The sequence below is a fragment of the Schistocerca gregaria genome, chromosome 3, assembly GCF_023897955.1.
Source record: "Schistocerca gregaria isolate iqSchGreg1 chromosome 3, iqSchGreg1.2, whole genome shotgun sequence".
NCBI lineage: Eukaryota > Metazoa > Arthropoda > Insecta > Orthoptera > Acrididae > Schistocerca > Schistocerca gregaria.
Genome location: NC_064922.1, coordinates 767,097,919 through 767,112,695, shown reverse-complemented (window position 1 = coordinate 767,112,695; position 14,777 = coordinate 767,097,919). Strand labels below are relative to the sequence as shown.

The 14,777-nt window shown below is 43.1% G+C and overlaps 1 protein-coding gene across 1 annotated transcript in view; it reads right to left on the bottom strand.

Annotated features, from left to right (window-relative positions):
• Positions 1-14,777, bottom strand: part of LOC126354018 (ATP-dependent translocase ABCB1-like) — a 242,263-nt gene that overhangs the window by 151,136 nt on the left and 76,350 nt on the right. The window contains exons 8-9 of the mRNA XM_050003341.1: positions 13,180-13,375; positions 2,557-2,781 (exon numbers count right to left, since the gene is read on the bottom strand). Coding sequence (XP_049859298.1) covers positions 2,557-2,781; positions 13,180-13,375 — 421 coding nt within the window. The remainder of the gene's footprint in view (positions 1-2,556; positions 2,782-13,179; positions 13,376-14,777) is intronic.

The window sequence follows — 14,777 nt, the reverse complement described above, 5'->3', positions numbered from 1 at the left end:
TGCAATTGCCTGTAATGAAACGCGTCCGCAACGGAGATGAAACTGCATCTGTTAGTCCACAGCTAAGCTGAAACTTAATGGAGCTGTGGTGTTGGCGGTCTGACCAATGACTCGACTCTGGCGAGGTTCCCACCCTGAAAAATATGACCTTTGTCAACTTACGTGGATGGCCGATGTCAAAGACGAACTGCACTGGCGCAGAGAACTGACCACGTTTTTTCACATTCTGGTTGAGTCCTATCTGTCGGAAAAAGCACTCCTCACTGTGTTCCTACGACTCCACGTGGAAGAGGAAGGACACGTTTAACATTTTAAGTAAATAAAAAACTCTCAAAATGCCAGTAATCGAAGTCTATTCCCAAACTTGAGTTCCTCAGTGCGTTAGGAATAATTGTAGTAATGTCTCCTTTATCTTTGCTAACGGCTAAAATCGTAACTGAATATTAGAAGAACTCAAGACAAATTAATATTAAAAATGAGTACAACCATGAGCTGTTAATTATCAAAGAGTCCTTAATGTGTGATCATATTGCGTTGTTTCTGATTATTAATAATTTCTTTCTCTTTTTGAGGCCTATGACGGACACACACGGGCGCTCGCAACACCTGGCCTTTAGTCAATTTGGGCCATACATTTATTTTCTTCTAAATTCGATTCAGTATAGCGTCACTAGTTATCTGATCTACACGACTGGTCTTCAGCTTCATAACACCACATTTTAAAGCTGCTGTTCCCTTCTTACCTGAACTATTTATTGCCGTTTGTACTGTTCTCGGGTCTCCAGCCGGGCGCAGTCGTTTTCAAACCACGATATTTCGACAGCGTTCCTTGCCGTCATCTTCAGGTGATACCTGCAGACGGAGCGTCTAAGCTGAGTGTCCTCCCTTTTATACTCTGATCGCTCCCCGCTCCTTCCCCAGCGTCATGCCGCAGGCGGCGCTTCATGGAGTGGTGATGGGGAGGGGCAGACTGCTGGCTCCTGGATGCGAACTGTGGACCATCAGATGTCCTGTGGCCTTCGTCGGGCGCGGAAGTCGCTTAGCGGCGACGCTGTGCTTTTAGTTACGCTGTGCTTTTAGTTGGCTGAGTGCTGGGTCCCAGGCTTTGCTGAGGTTGAACGCAGCGTCCCTGTTGATCAGCCCATCAGCTCCACGTATTTCAATCGCCTCCTTCAGAACACAGTCCCAAAAAGACGAGGCCTGCCGTAAAACTTCCGTTTTCGCGTACTCCATAGTATCTCCAGTATCCATGTAATGTTTCGCAACCGCAGACTTTGTAGCCTGCTTCATTTAAGTGTGCCTTCTGTGTTCCTGCCATCTCTCTTCGATTGTCCGTACAGTTTGCCCGATGTATGCCTTACCGGATTTACACGGAATACGGTAAACACCCGGTTTGCGAAGCCCCAGATCATCTTTTACTGTACCTATCACGGCACGTGTATTCGTTGGTGGGCGGAAGACACATTTGATGTTACAACGAGCCAGAATTCTGCCCACAATTTACTCCCGTCCTAGTCTACACTCTGGCCAAATACGAGGGCTATTCGTTTATTGAAGTCCGCTTGGCCGCAAAATGAAAACAGTGAAAATAAAAACAAGATGTTTTATTTGAAACAGTTAGCTATCCTTTCAGCTACTTCTCTACATAGTCAATGTTCCAACGTAGACATCTGTCATATCATTGCACCAACTTTCCAATACCCTCATCATAGAAGACAGCCACTTATGCTGTCAGCCAATTCTCTACGTGGTCCGCTGCTCGTTGTCTATGCCAAAACGTTGTCTTCATAGTCAGTGATTTATATGAGGAGAAATGAAGCTCACAGGGAGCTAGATCCGATCTGTATTTCGGATGACCAAACGCTTCCCATCTAAAACTTTGCAAGAGCGTCTTCTTTGCCCTGTAATGGGCAACCGAGAATTTTATGGAAGCAGGAAATGCATGACGCTTACTGTATGTGGGCTGCATGAAATCAGGACATGTCTCTCAGCAGACACTCATACTTTGTGGGAGACACTATTTCATAGGCACTTTTACGTGCTCACTAGCTGCTCGGAACTGAAAGAAGTGACATGATGCGATCGAATGGCATACCAGAGACACTGTTCTACACATCTGTGCAGAACTTCAGCGGATTTTCACTGTGATTTCCATTTTGCGGACGATCGGTCCTTAATAAACAATAAACCCCTCCCCCTACCTGTAGAAACGACTTCCTGATATTTGAGTTCTTATACGACGTTCACAAGCTTCTCCCTCTAGAAAAAATTTACCTTGCTACTGCCAGTCTGCATGTTATATTCCTTCTACTTCGACCATCGTCAATTTTGCTGCCCCAGTGATAAAATTTGTTTAATTCTTGTGTCTCATTTCCTTCTCTAATTTCCTCTTCGTTGGCTGATTTATTTAGACTTCATTAGCCCATACAACGCTGAAATAATACACGGTATCACGAAGTTTCCCGCCAAGACTGCCGAAAGTGATCGCACACTCAAAAAAGTTCTTATTGGAGAGTGTGAGACGTATTTAGCATACACGTCATGTAAATACCTTACCTTGATTCCCTTCCGCGATGGGTACTCGAAGTGGACGTTCTTGAAAGTAACATCACCCTTGGCGTAGTAAGGTTTCTCGCCTTCTTCCGACAGGCTGTCGATGTCTGGTTTGCGGTCGATAACAGAGAACACCTTCGCGGCGGTACCCCTAGCCTCAGAGATCATCTCCATGTACGCCGACAGCGAGGAGAAGACCGATGACCCATGCGTCACCGAGTAAAACACCTGCAAAAGATTCAGTATTAGTCCCACAGTTATGTCCCTGGGAAAGGATTGCCTAACCGGTGGGGATGAAGAGAAAAAGGCTCAACTAGACGGGACACATTCTGCGACATGGAATGTTGACTATCGTAAATTCAGTGTGATAGGGTAGACAGACGGATAAAATTAACGGTTATGGACCTTGCCGTTGGTGAAGAGGCATGCGTGCCTCAACGATACAGATAGCCGTACCGTAGGTACAACCACAACGGTGGGCTATCTGTTGAGAGGCCAGACAAACGTGTGGTTCCTGAAGAGGGGCAGCAGCCTTTTCAGTAGTTGCAGGGGCAACAGTCTGGATGATTGACTGAACTGGCCTTGTAACATTAACCAAAACGGCCTTGCTGTTGTGGTACTGCGACCGGCTGAAAGCAAGGGGAGACTATAGCCGTAATTTTTCCCGAGGGCATGCAGCTTTACTGTATGGTTAAATGATGATGGCGTCCTCTTGGGTAAAATATTCCGGAGGTAAAATAGTCCCCCATTCGGATCTCCGGGCGGGGGCTTCTCAGGAGGACGTCGTTGTCAGGAGAAAGAAAACTGGCGTTCTACGGATCGGAGGTAGGTTAGAAAATTTAAAAAGGGAAATGGATAGATTAAAGTTAGGTATAGTGGGAATTAGTGAAGTTCGGTGGCAGGAGGAACAAGACCTCTGGTCAGGTGAATACACGGTTATAAATACAAAATGAAATACGGGTAATAAGGAGAAGGTTTAATAATGAATAAAAAAAATAGGAGTGCGGGTAAGCTACTACAAACAGCATAGTGAACGTATTATAGTGGCCAAGATAGACAGGAATCCCGTACCTACTACAGTAGTAAAGGTTTTTATGCCAACTAGCTCTGCAGATGACGAAGAGATTGAAGAAACGTATTATGAGACAAAAGAAATTATTCAGGTAGTGAACGGAGACGAAAATTTAATAGTCATGGGTGACTGGAATTCTACAGTAGGAAAAGGGAGAGAAGGAAAACATAGTAGGTGAATATGGATTGGGGCTAAGAAATGAAAGAGAAAGCCGTCTGGTAGAATTTTGCGCAGAGCATAACTTAATCATAGCTAACACTTGGTTCAAGAATCATAAAAGAAGGTTGTATACATGGAATAATCCTGGAGATAACCTATTGGTTATGAACTGTAGATTAAAACTGAAGAAACTGCAAAGAGGTTGAAATTTAAGGAGATGGGAGCTGGATAAACTGAAAGAACCAGAGGTTGTACTGAGTTTCAAGGAAAGCGTAAGGGAACAATTGACAGGAATGGGGGAAAGAGATACAGTAGAGGACGAATGGGTAGCTCTGAGGGATGAAGTAGTGAAGGCAGCAGAGGATCAAGTAGTTAAAAAGACGAGGGCTAGTAGAAATCCTTGAGTAACAGAAGAAATATTGAATTTAACTGATGAAAGGAGAAAATATAAAAATGCAGTAAATGAAGCAGGCAAAAAGGAATAAAAACGTCTCAAAAATGAGATCGACCGGAAGTGCAAAACGGCTAAGCAGGCATGGCTAGAGGACATAAGTAAGGATGTAGAGGCTTATCTCACTAGGGGTAAAATAGATACAGCCTACAGAAAAATTAAAGAGACCTTTGGAGAAAAGAGAGCTCAGATGGAAACCCAGTTCTAAGCAAAAAGGGGAAACCAGAAAGGTGGAAGAAGTATATAGAGGGTCTATACAAAGGCGAAGTTCTTGAGGACAATATTATGGAAATGGAAGAGGATGTAGATGAAGATGAAATGGGAGATACGATACTGCGCGAAGAGTTTGACGGAGCACTGAAAGACCTGAGTCGAAACAAGGCACCCGGAGTAGACAACAGCCAGCCAGTCCTGACAAAACTCTACCATCTGGTGAGCAAGATGTACGAGACAGGCAAAATACCCTCAGGCTTCAAGAAGAATATAATAATTCCAATCCCAAAGAAAGCAGGTGATGACAGATGTGAAAATTACCGACCTATCAGTTTAACAGGTCACAGCTGCAAAATACTAACACGAATTATTTGCAGACGAATGGAAAAACTGGTAGATGCGGACCTCGGGGAAGATCAGTTTGGATTCCGTAGAAATGGAACACGTGACGCAATACTGACCTAACGACTTATCTTAGAAGGAAGATTAAGGAAAGACAATCCTACATTTCTAGCATTTGTAGACTTAGAGAAAGCTTTTGACAATGTTGACTGGAATACTCTCTTTCAAGTTCTAAAGGTGGCAGGGGTAAAATACAGAGAGCGAAATGCTATTTACAATTTGTACAGAAACCAGATGGCAGTTATAAGAGTCGAGAGGCATGAAAGGGAAGCAGTGTTTGGGAAGGGAGTGAGACAGGGTTGTAGCCTGTCCCCGATGTTATTCATTGTGTATATTGAGCAAGCAGTAAAGGTATCAAAAGATAAATTCGGAGTAAGTATTAAAATCTATGGAGAGAAATAAAAACTTCGAGGTTCGCTGATGACATTGTAATTCTGTCAGAGACAGCAAAGGACTTGGAGGAGCAGTTGAACGGGATGGACAGTGTCTTGAAAGGAGGATATAAGATAAACATCAACAGAAACAAAACTAGGATATTTCCAGAATGAGATTTTCACTCTGCAGCGGAGTGTGCGCTGATATGAAACTTCCTGGCAGATTACAACTGTGTGTCCGACCGAGACTCGAACTCGGGACCTTCTGTAAAGTTTGGAAGGTAGGAGACGGATACTGGCAGAAGTAAAGCTGTGAGTACCGGGCGTGAGTCGTGCTTCGGTAGCTCAAATGGTAGAGCACTTGCCCGCGAAAGACAAAGGTCCCGAGTTCGAGTCTCGGTCGGGCACACAGTTTTAATCTGCCAGGAAGTTTCATATCAGCGCACACTCCGCTGCAGAGTGAAAATCTCATTCTGGAAACATCCCCCAGGCTGTGGCTAAGCCATGTCTCCGCAATATCCTTTCTTTCAGGAATGTCAGTTCTGCATGGTTCGCAGGAGAGCTTCTGTAAAGTTTGGAAGGTAGGAGACGGATTCTGGCAGAAGTAAAGCTGTGAGTACCGGGCGTGAGTCGTGCTTCGGTAGCTCAGATGGTAGAACACTTGCCCGCGAAAGGCAAAGTTCCCGAGTTCGAGTCTCGATCGGGCACACAGTTTTAATCTGCCAGGAAGTTTCAAAACTAGGATAATTTAATGTATTCGCATTAAGTCGGATGATGCTGAGGGAGTTAGATTAGGAAATGAGACACTTACAGTAGTAAAGGAGTTTTGCTACTTGGGGAGCAAAATAACTGATGATGGTCGAAGTAGACAGGATATAAAATGTAGACTGGCAATGGCAAGGAAAGCGTTTCTGAAGAAGAGAAATTTATTAACATCGAGTATAGATTTAAGTGTCAGGAAGTCGTTTCTGAAAGTATTTCTATGGATTGTAGCCATGTATGGAAGTGAAACATGGACAACAAGTAGTTTGGACAAGAAGAGAATAGAAGCTTTTAAATGTGGTGCTACAGAAGAATGTTGAAGATTAGGTGGGTAGATCACGAAACTAATGAGGAGGCATTGAATAGGATTGGAGAGAAGAGAGGTTTGTGGCACAACTTGACTAGAAGAAGGGATCGGTTGGTAGGACATGTCCTGAGGCAACAAGGGATCACAAATTTAGCATTGGAGGGCAGTGTGGATGGTAAAAATCGTAGAGGGAGACCAAGAGATGAATACACTAAGCAGATTCAGAAGGATGTAGGTTGCATCAGGTACTGGGAGATGAAGGAGCTTGCACAGGATAGATTAGCATGGAGAGCTGCATCAAACCAGTCTCAGGACTGAAGACCACAACAACATGGACAAAAAAGGCAATAGCAGAGGCTGAATAATTGATATGGATATAAAGAACGTTACTGAGAACGAAGCTTCGAGTGTGAGAAGAAATCAACCGATTGAAGAAAGAAAGAGACAAAAGATATTTAGGAAAAGGAAGAAATATGTAAATATAAATCATTTAGAAATGATATCAACAGAAACTGCACAGAAGTTAAATTGAAGTGTTTTCCAGAGTCATATGAAACAGGAAAGGGAAAGACTGTGTCAGCATATGGAAAATCCCAAATAGATTTCGGTGAAAGCAAGTATATAACATGAGACGAAGAGGTTGGCAAAAGAGAGGAAGCTGTGATGGGTCGCATCAAATCTTCCAGAAGAAAAAACAATGAATAAATAAGTAAACTAAACAGTAACATTCGTTGGATGGACAACACATTTCGCTATTTTAAGATGTAAGTTGGTTCACTGACTAACAGGAGAGGGAAAAATGTACAAGTATTCCAAGATTTTTTAAAGTGCTAGCATTGTTAAATAGATGTAACATATTCAGAGATTGTTAGTAATGAAAGTAATGCCAGATGAAGTATGTGAAGTTACTGGAATTACGAATCAAGAAAAGAATCTGGTAGGTGACGAATTCAGAGATTGTTAGTAACGAAAGTAATGGCATTCTGGTAGCAGTGCCAGATGAAGTATGTGAAGTTACTGGAATTACGAACCATGAAAAGACTCTGGGAGGTGACAAATTTTCAATAAAAACGAAAGCCAAAATAATGCAAAAGTAATCGAAACAATGGTTTGCAAAATGTCCACGTCAGAGGGTAATTCCCGGAAACTGTACAACGCTACAGCTGTTGTATTTCACGCGAAAGGTGGCAGACACGACATAACAACTGTAAATCTAACAATCTCCTCTCTGTGCTAAATGTTCACCAACGACAGAGATAAAACAATAGATTTGATTTAGGCGAAGAAAAAATCTTTGTTTAGTAGTGCATACAGCAAAACGGAAGTCTTGGAAGAGGTTTCAGAATCTGCATTAGCATCCATGCATGGGATATGTGTATACTGCCAAGCATGTTATTCAAAACGAATAATTGTCAGGTTTACCATTTGTTCACTTAGTGGATGGGCGAGCCGGCCGCGGTGGTCTCGCGGTTCTAGGCGCGCAGTCCGGAACCGTGTGACTGCTACGGTCGCAGGTTCGAATCGTGCCTCGGGCATGGATGTGTGTGATGTCCTTAGGTTAGTTAGGTTTAAGTAGTCTAGGGGACTAATGACCACGGCAGTTGAGTCCCATAGTGCTCAGAGCCATTTTGGATGGGCGATTCATCGAAAGATGAAGGAGTAAAAACAGATGTACTCCTGGGAGACAAGTTGGGATCCCAGCTGCTCATGTTGCACGAGGATGTGCGGAAAGGTAACGCCTCAGAATTTTTTAAAATTCTGTTATCAGTATCAGTTGAGGTACTAAGTCTTTCCCGCTTTGCTGACGCAAGATGAAGATTAAACCCTCTGCTGGCAGACGGCTCCGAACTGTAGCGTGTAACATCCCTGAGTGTAACGTAACTACGTCGGTGTGTGAGAAACAGCGCGCTGTAACCGGGTTTATAACTGCAGACAGCGAGCCTCTAATTGAAATCCTTGGAAGAATGGAAGCTGTGTATGATGATTATTGTATCGACATCGGCAATATGCGACGTTGTGTTGTTCGTGCTCATAATCAAGGAAACAGTGGTGCCAACCTCAATGTGTGTGACAGAGCTCGGACAGGACGACCACCCAGAGACTCATCGGAATCTGGTTGACGATCAGAAAACAATTGTCGGGTAATACAAATGGAGGCCTCAGGCATACCACGAGAGCATGTAAGAACCACCACTGCAGGACCGCAGTACAGAGAACTGTCTCCACGGCAGGTGCCTCGATTCTCTCTGATGAGTTCATGAACCCTACACCGACGAGTCTCGTAGGCTGCCGTATACGGTCGTCCATTTCGAGCACTGTCATACACGTTCAGGTTAGCAATGCCGTTTCCTTCTTACGAGCATGAACAATCCAACGGCGCGTATTATTGATATGGATGCAATCATCAACGTACACAGCTTTCATCCTCGCACGTCTTCTGCTGGCAGAAACTCGATTAAGGCACGCCATTCCTCACGTTCCGACATAGTTACGTTACACACCGCCATGCTACACTCTACAATCAGGAGCCATCTGGCTGTAGAGGACTGCAGCTTGAGTTGGCGGAGCAACCGACACATGAATAGAATAAAGAATTCGGAGGCGTTACTTTACATTACGGCCCTCGCATGTTAATCATCTGGAAAACAATACTACGTTTTAGCAACGTTAGACTTTTCACATATCACTCAGTTATCTATAAATGATTGCTGTCAGATATATCCATTCTTATCTTAATAAGATTTCGAAGGGTGGCAAAGATTATATAGCTTTAAATATTCACGAATGTAAATTTATTCGCTTCATAACTCACCGAAAATTAGTTTCTTATAACTAAAATATCAAAGAGTCATGTTTGGGGTCAGTCAGCTCATACAAATACCCGGTTGCCAATATTTGCTAGGATATGTTACGGAATAACAATGCTTCGTGAGAAAGCAGATTTGAGTTCGTGACTTGGTGTGTAGTAAAGCTTAGTTTGAAAATTTTGACGTACGTAATAAACATTGGTGTGCAGAAGACAGGAACAGAGCAACGTCTTTGGTATTTAAAGTTTTACTTGTGCCAGTGCTATGGATTGTTTATTACGGTTAGGTGGGGGTATGCCAGGTTTGAGCCAGGCACCTCCGCCTTCAGACGCACCTGTAGTTGACACAGCAGAACAAGTTTACATTTCTTCATTGGCTTTATTAAAAATGTTGAAACACGGTCGCGCTGGAGTGCCGATGGAAGTCATGGGTCTAATGCTTGGAGAGTTTGTTGATGACTATACAGTTCGTGTGATTGATGTGTTTGCAATGCCACAAACGGGAACGGGTGTAAGTGTCGAGGCCGTGGATCCTGTATTTCAGGCCAAGATGCTTGATATGCTTAAGCAAACTGGACGACCAGAAATGGTTGTGGGCTGGTACCATTCTCACCCAGGTTTTGGTTGCTGGTTATCTGGTGTAGGCATAAATACACAACAGAGTTTTGAGGCACTTTCAGAGCGTGCAGTGGCGGTTGTGGTGGACCCTATCCAGAGTGTTAAAGGTTGGTAGTGAAGAGCTTGTTGGAATGTATGTAGTAGTTCATTAAGTCCTTTGTAGTATAATGTCCGTTTTCAGTGCACTTTAATTGATGCAAAACCAAATGTCAGCCTGAAGGCTACGAGAATACTAAAATCAGGCTGAATTGTTTTCTTCTTTCACTTTTGTCAGATTTTGTTAGAGCATTTTTTTCTTCTCAGAGAAGTGTTGAATTACCATGTTGGCAAAGGTACAAAGCTTCCTTCTTTCCTGGATGACTACTAATTAGCTCCATTGTTAAATATATTTACATCATGCATGAACTGTTTTCCACAAGTTCACTACCTAACTGGTGCATTTACATTTCATGACCTTTCTCAGAAAGGCCCGTTATTTACCAGCTTGCTTGAGTTATGAGTGATCACAGTAGTTTTCTTCTTGTCACATCCCATGCTTTGTGTGTTCATTTTTCTTAGAAAACTGATTTCTAAATTTTCTTGTGTTGGATGCCTGATTTTTATCCGTCATTGCTGAAATGCTGTTAGCTATGTCACAGCAATAAGATCTGCAATGAGGAAGCTATCTATTTTAATGTTACTACAAATGCATTGTGTAGTATTACAGCTTTCAGTACGACAGTTAAATAAAATGAGGTAGAATATTGAAGTTCTGAGCAAAGCTGTGCCTCAGTAAGTGAATTGGCTTGCATTCAGGTGGAATAAGTATCCCCACCACCACCGTCTTGTACCCAAAGTCTATTCTGACGAAAGCATATATATAATGACTCCAGTTAAGATAACTGTAACGATGTTGTATACATTAGTTATTTACTTAGGACTCAACACTTGCACATGTGAAATGTAAAAATTCGCGAAGTCATGCTCACCACAGTCTTTAAGTCTTATTGTTAATGTGGTTATAGCTTTTCCATATATTAACATGATAGGCTTAGCAAAAGGCATGCATGAAGTTCATATAAGACCCTCGTGAATTATGGTGGTATATAAATAAATATTTCAATATTACAAATAGAAGTAGGGAGCAGTGGAACAATAAACCATGTCACCGTGCAGGAGATAGTCTGGTTTACCGATGGGTAGAGAACAGATGAAGTCACTGTGGTTGGGGTTTACAGAGTAGAGTAGACTAGAGAGCATTCCCTCTAGGGAAGTGTGCCACAGTATTGCAGATGGAAATATGTGCTGTCAAAGTGCGTGCAGAGGAGAATTTGTGTAGGTTCTACAAAGATCGTGGGGAAGGCGAGCCAAAGGTTTCGTTTCATTGGCAGGACACTTAGAAGATGCAACAAGTCCACTAAAGAGACAGCTTACACTAAACTCGTTCGTCGTCTGTTAGATTATTGCTGCGCGCTGTGGGATCCTTACCAGGTGGGATTGACTGAGGACATCGAAAGGGTGCAAAAAATGGCAGCTCGTTTTGTATTATCACGTAATAGGGGAGAGAGTGTGGCAGATATGATATGCGAATTGGGATGGAAGTCATTACAGCAAAGACGTTTTTCGTCACGGCGAGATCTTTTTACGAAATGCGAAAATATTTTGTTGAGCCCAACCTACATAGGTAGGAATGATCATCAAAATAAAATATGAGAAATCAGAGCTCGAACAGAAAGGTTTAGGTGTTCGTTTTTCCTGTGCGCTGTTAGGGAGTGGAATGGTAGAGATATAGTATGATTGTGGTTCGATGAACCCTCTGCCAAGCACTTAAATGTGAATTGCAGAGTAGTCATGTAGATGTAGAACAATACAGGGGCAATCATATTTAAAGCGACTGAAATCTTTCTACAAAGGAATCGGTTACAAATCACATGTGCAAAAAAAAAGAAAAAAAAATGGTTCAATTGGCTCTGAGCACTATGGGACTTAAGATGTATGGTCATCAGTCCCCTAGAACTTAGAACTACTTAAACCTAACTAACCTAAGGACATCACACAACACCCAGTCATCACGAAGCAGAGAAAATCCCTGACCCCGCCGGGAATCGAATCCGGGAACCCGGGCACGGGAAGCGAGAACGCTACCGCACGACCACGAGCTGCGGACTCACTCGTGCAACTAAGGTGTTTGTCACCTATACCAAATACCGGGTGTCCCAGGAAGAATGATAAGTATTCAGGATATGACAAAGCATAATTCGAAGCAAAAAAAAATGTAGTAAACATGTGCTCTAAAACTGAACACCTCAAAAGCTATGAGCACTTTTCTATCTTCATTACTGTAGAACACAACTCTTCTATTGAACAAGTGCTCACAACTCGTAAGGTATACATTACAGAGGCCATGTTCACTAGGTCATTTTTTCTTGTTTTGGTCCGTACCAGCTACTCCCAAAATATGGAAAGAAAAGAACTTGCAGTGGAAGAGGTTTGTTTCACAGTATCGAAGATGAAGTGCTCATCGGTCTTAAGGTATGCATCGTAAAGCCAGTGGTTACTGGAATTTTTTTGCTTCGAATGTTCGTTCCTGTCGTATGCCTGAATACTGGCCGTTCCTCCTCGGACATATTGTATAACTGACAGGGATTACTGAACATATGCAAGTAAAAAATGGTTCTGAGCACTATGAGACTTAACATCTGAGGTCATAAGTCCCATAGAACTTAGAACTACTTAAACCTAACTAACCTAAGGACATCACACACAGCAAGGTCCGAGGCAGAAGTCGATCCTGCGACCGTAGCGGTCGCGCGGTTCTAGACTGAAGTGCCGAGAACCACTCGGCCACAGCGGCCGGCGTATGCAATTAAAGATAGCACGAATGGTAACATGTTTGTTTGACTGAAGGGGGGAAGAGTATTCACTATGGGAAGTTTCCTGATCCACGCACTACACCGCAAGAGAAAGAAGGAAGATTGGAGTTAATCGCCCCGTGTAGCATCCCATCGACAACGAGATGATTAGACACGGAGCTCAAACTCTGATTGGTTAATGTTGGAGTAAGAAATGGTTTATGCCCTTCCAAAGCAGCCGTCCAGGCGTTTGCCTTAAGCGATTTAGGGAAATTACAAGAAACCTAAATCTGGATGGTCGAAGGCGAATTTGAGCCGACGTACTCCCTGATGCGAGTCCAGCGAGCAAGTGCCGCACCTCGCTACATACTTCACAGTCGTTTACGGAGTTTTCACGTGGGTATAAATGCAGAACAGGTAAGTATTAATAAATTTGGCACACTGTAAAGGCGCAATTCAAAGCCAAAAGCCAGGCTCACACTAACATGCCACGACGAGAAAAGTTGCTTACCATTGCCACTAATTTGTTTTTATTGTATCTACGTACACAGAGTACTACATCCACCACCGATATAATATCTTGAAGCAGGTAGTAATCCCATAGTATGGACGGAATAGATAGCACACTTACTGTGATCACGGTTGCTGCGTCGTACTTCCTCTGGCTCTCGGGATACTCTTTGTCCCTGAGGATGAGGTACACGCCGTACCAGGACGCCACGGCATACACGATGTACATGGAGAAAGACGAGATAGCAAAGTACAGTCCGCCGGCTACGTTTCTCTTAAAGCCAACCTTCACAGCATCATCCAACTTCTCGTTGAACCTGAAACATGTAGCGGATTATTCTAGTGAGCTATGGATCGTGACAGAAGAGGCAGGTTGCCTGACAGGAGCTCAGTGCCGGTTATGTCAACGATTACTGTTTTTAAGAAATTATAATTTTCAGCTTCAGGTCACATGGAAATTGTGATTGACTCTCTTGGCCTGTTCATCTTACATCTGATGCTCTGAATATAAATCATTCCATAATGACTTGTTAAGATGTCGGAACGGGATATAATAACATTTGTCTCACCTGTGGCTGTAGAATATAATCTACATACACTGGTATTAATGAGGCACTGAGATTTGTTACTTATCGGCAGCGGTGTGCCGTAGGCCTCTAGAAGAGCGTAGCGTTCCAAAGGATTGGAAAAGGGCAAAGGTCATCTCCGTATTCAAGAAGGGACGCCGAAGAGATGTGCAAAACTATAGACCTATATCTCTAACGTCGATCACTTGTGTAACCTGTATTATGTTCGAGCGTAATGATTTTTCTGGAGACTAGAAATCTACTCTGTAGGAATCAGCATGGGCTTCGATAAGACGATCGTGTGAAACCCAGCTCGCGGTATTTGTCCACGAGATTCAAAGAGCCATAGACACGGGTTCCCAGATAGATGCCGTGTTTCTTGACTTCCGCAAGGCGTTAGATACAGTTCCCCACAGTCGTCTAATGAACAAAGTAAGACGATATGGACTATCAGAGCAATTGTGTGATTGGATTGAAGAGTTCCTAGATAACAGAAGGCGGCATGTCATTCTCAATGGAGAGAAGTCTTCCGAAGTAAGAGTGATTTCAGGTGTGCCACAGGGGAGTGTCGTAGGAGCGTTGCTATTCACAATATACATAAATGACCTTGTGGATGACATGGGAAGTTCACTGAGGCTTTTTGCGGATGATGCTGTGGTATATCGAGAGGTTGTAACAATGGAAAATTCTACTGAAATGCAGGATAATCTGCAGCGAATTGAAGCATGGTACAGGGAATGGCAATAGAATCTCAATGTAGACAAGTGTAATGTGCTGCGAATACATAGAAAGAAAGATCCCTTATCATTTAGCTACAATATAGCAGGTCAGCAACTGGAAGCAGTTAATTCCATAAATTATCTGGGAGTATGCATTAGGAGTGATTTAAAATGGAATGATCATATAAAGCTGATCGTCGGTAAAGCAGATGCCAGACTGAGATTCATTGGAGGAATCCTAAGGAAATGCAATCCTAAAACATAGGAAGTAGGCTACAGTACGCTTGTTCGCTCACAGCTTGAATACTGCTCAGCAGTGTGGGATCCGTACCAGATAGGGTTGATAGAAGAGATAGAGAAGATCCAACAGAGAGCATCGCGCTTCCTTACAGGGTCATTTAGTAATCGCGAAAGCGTTACGAAGATGATAGATA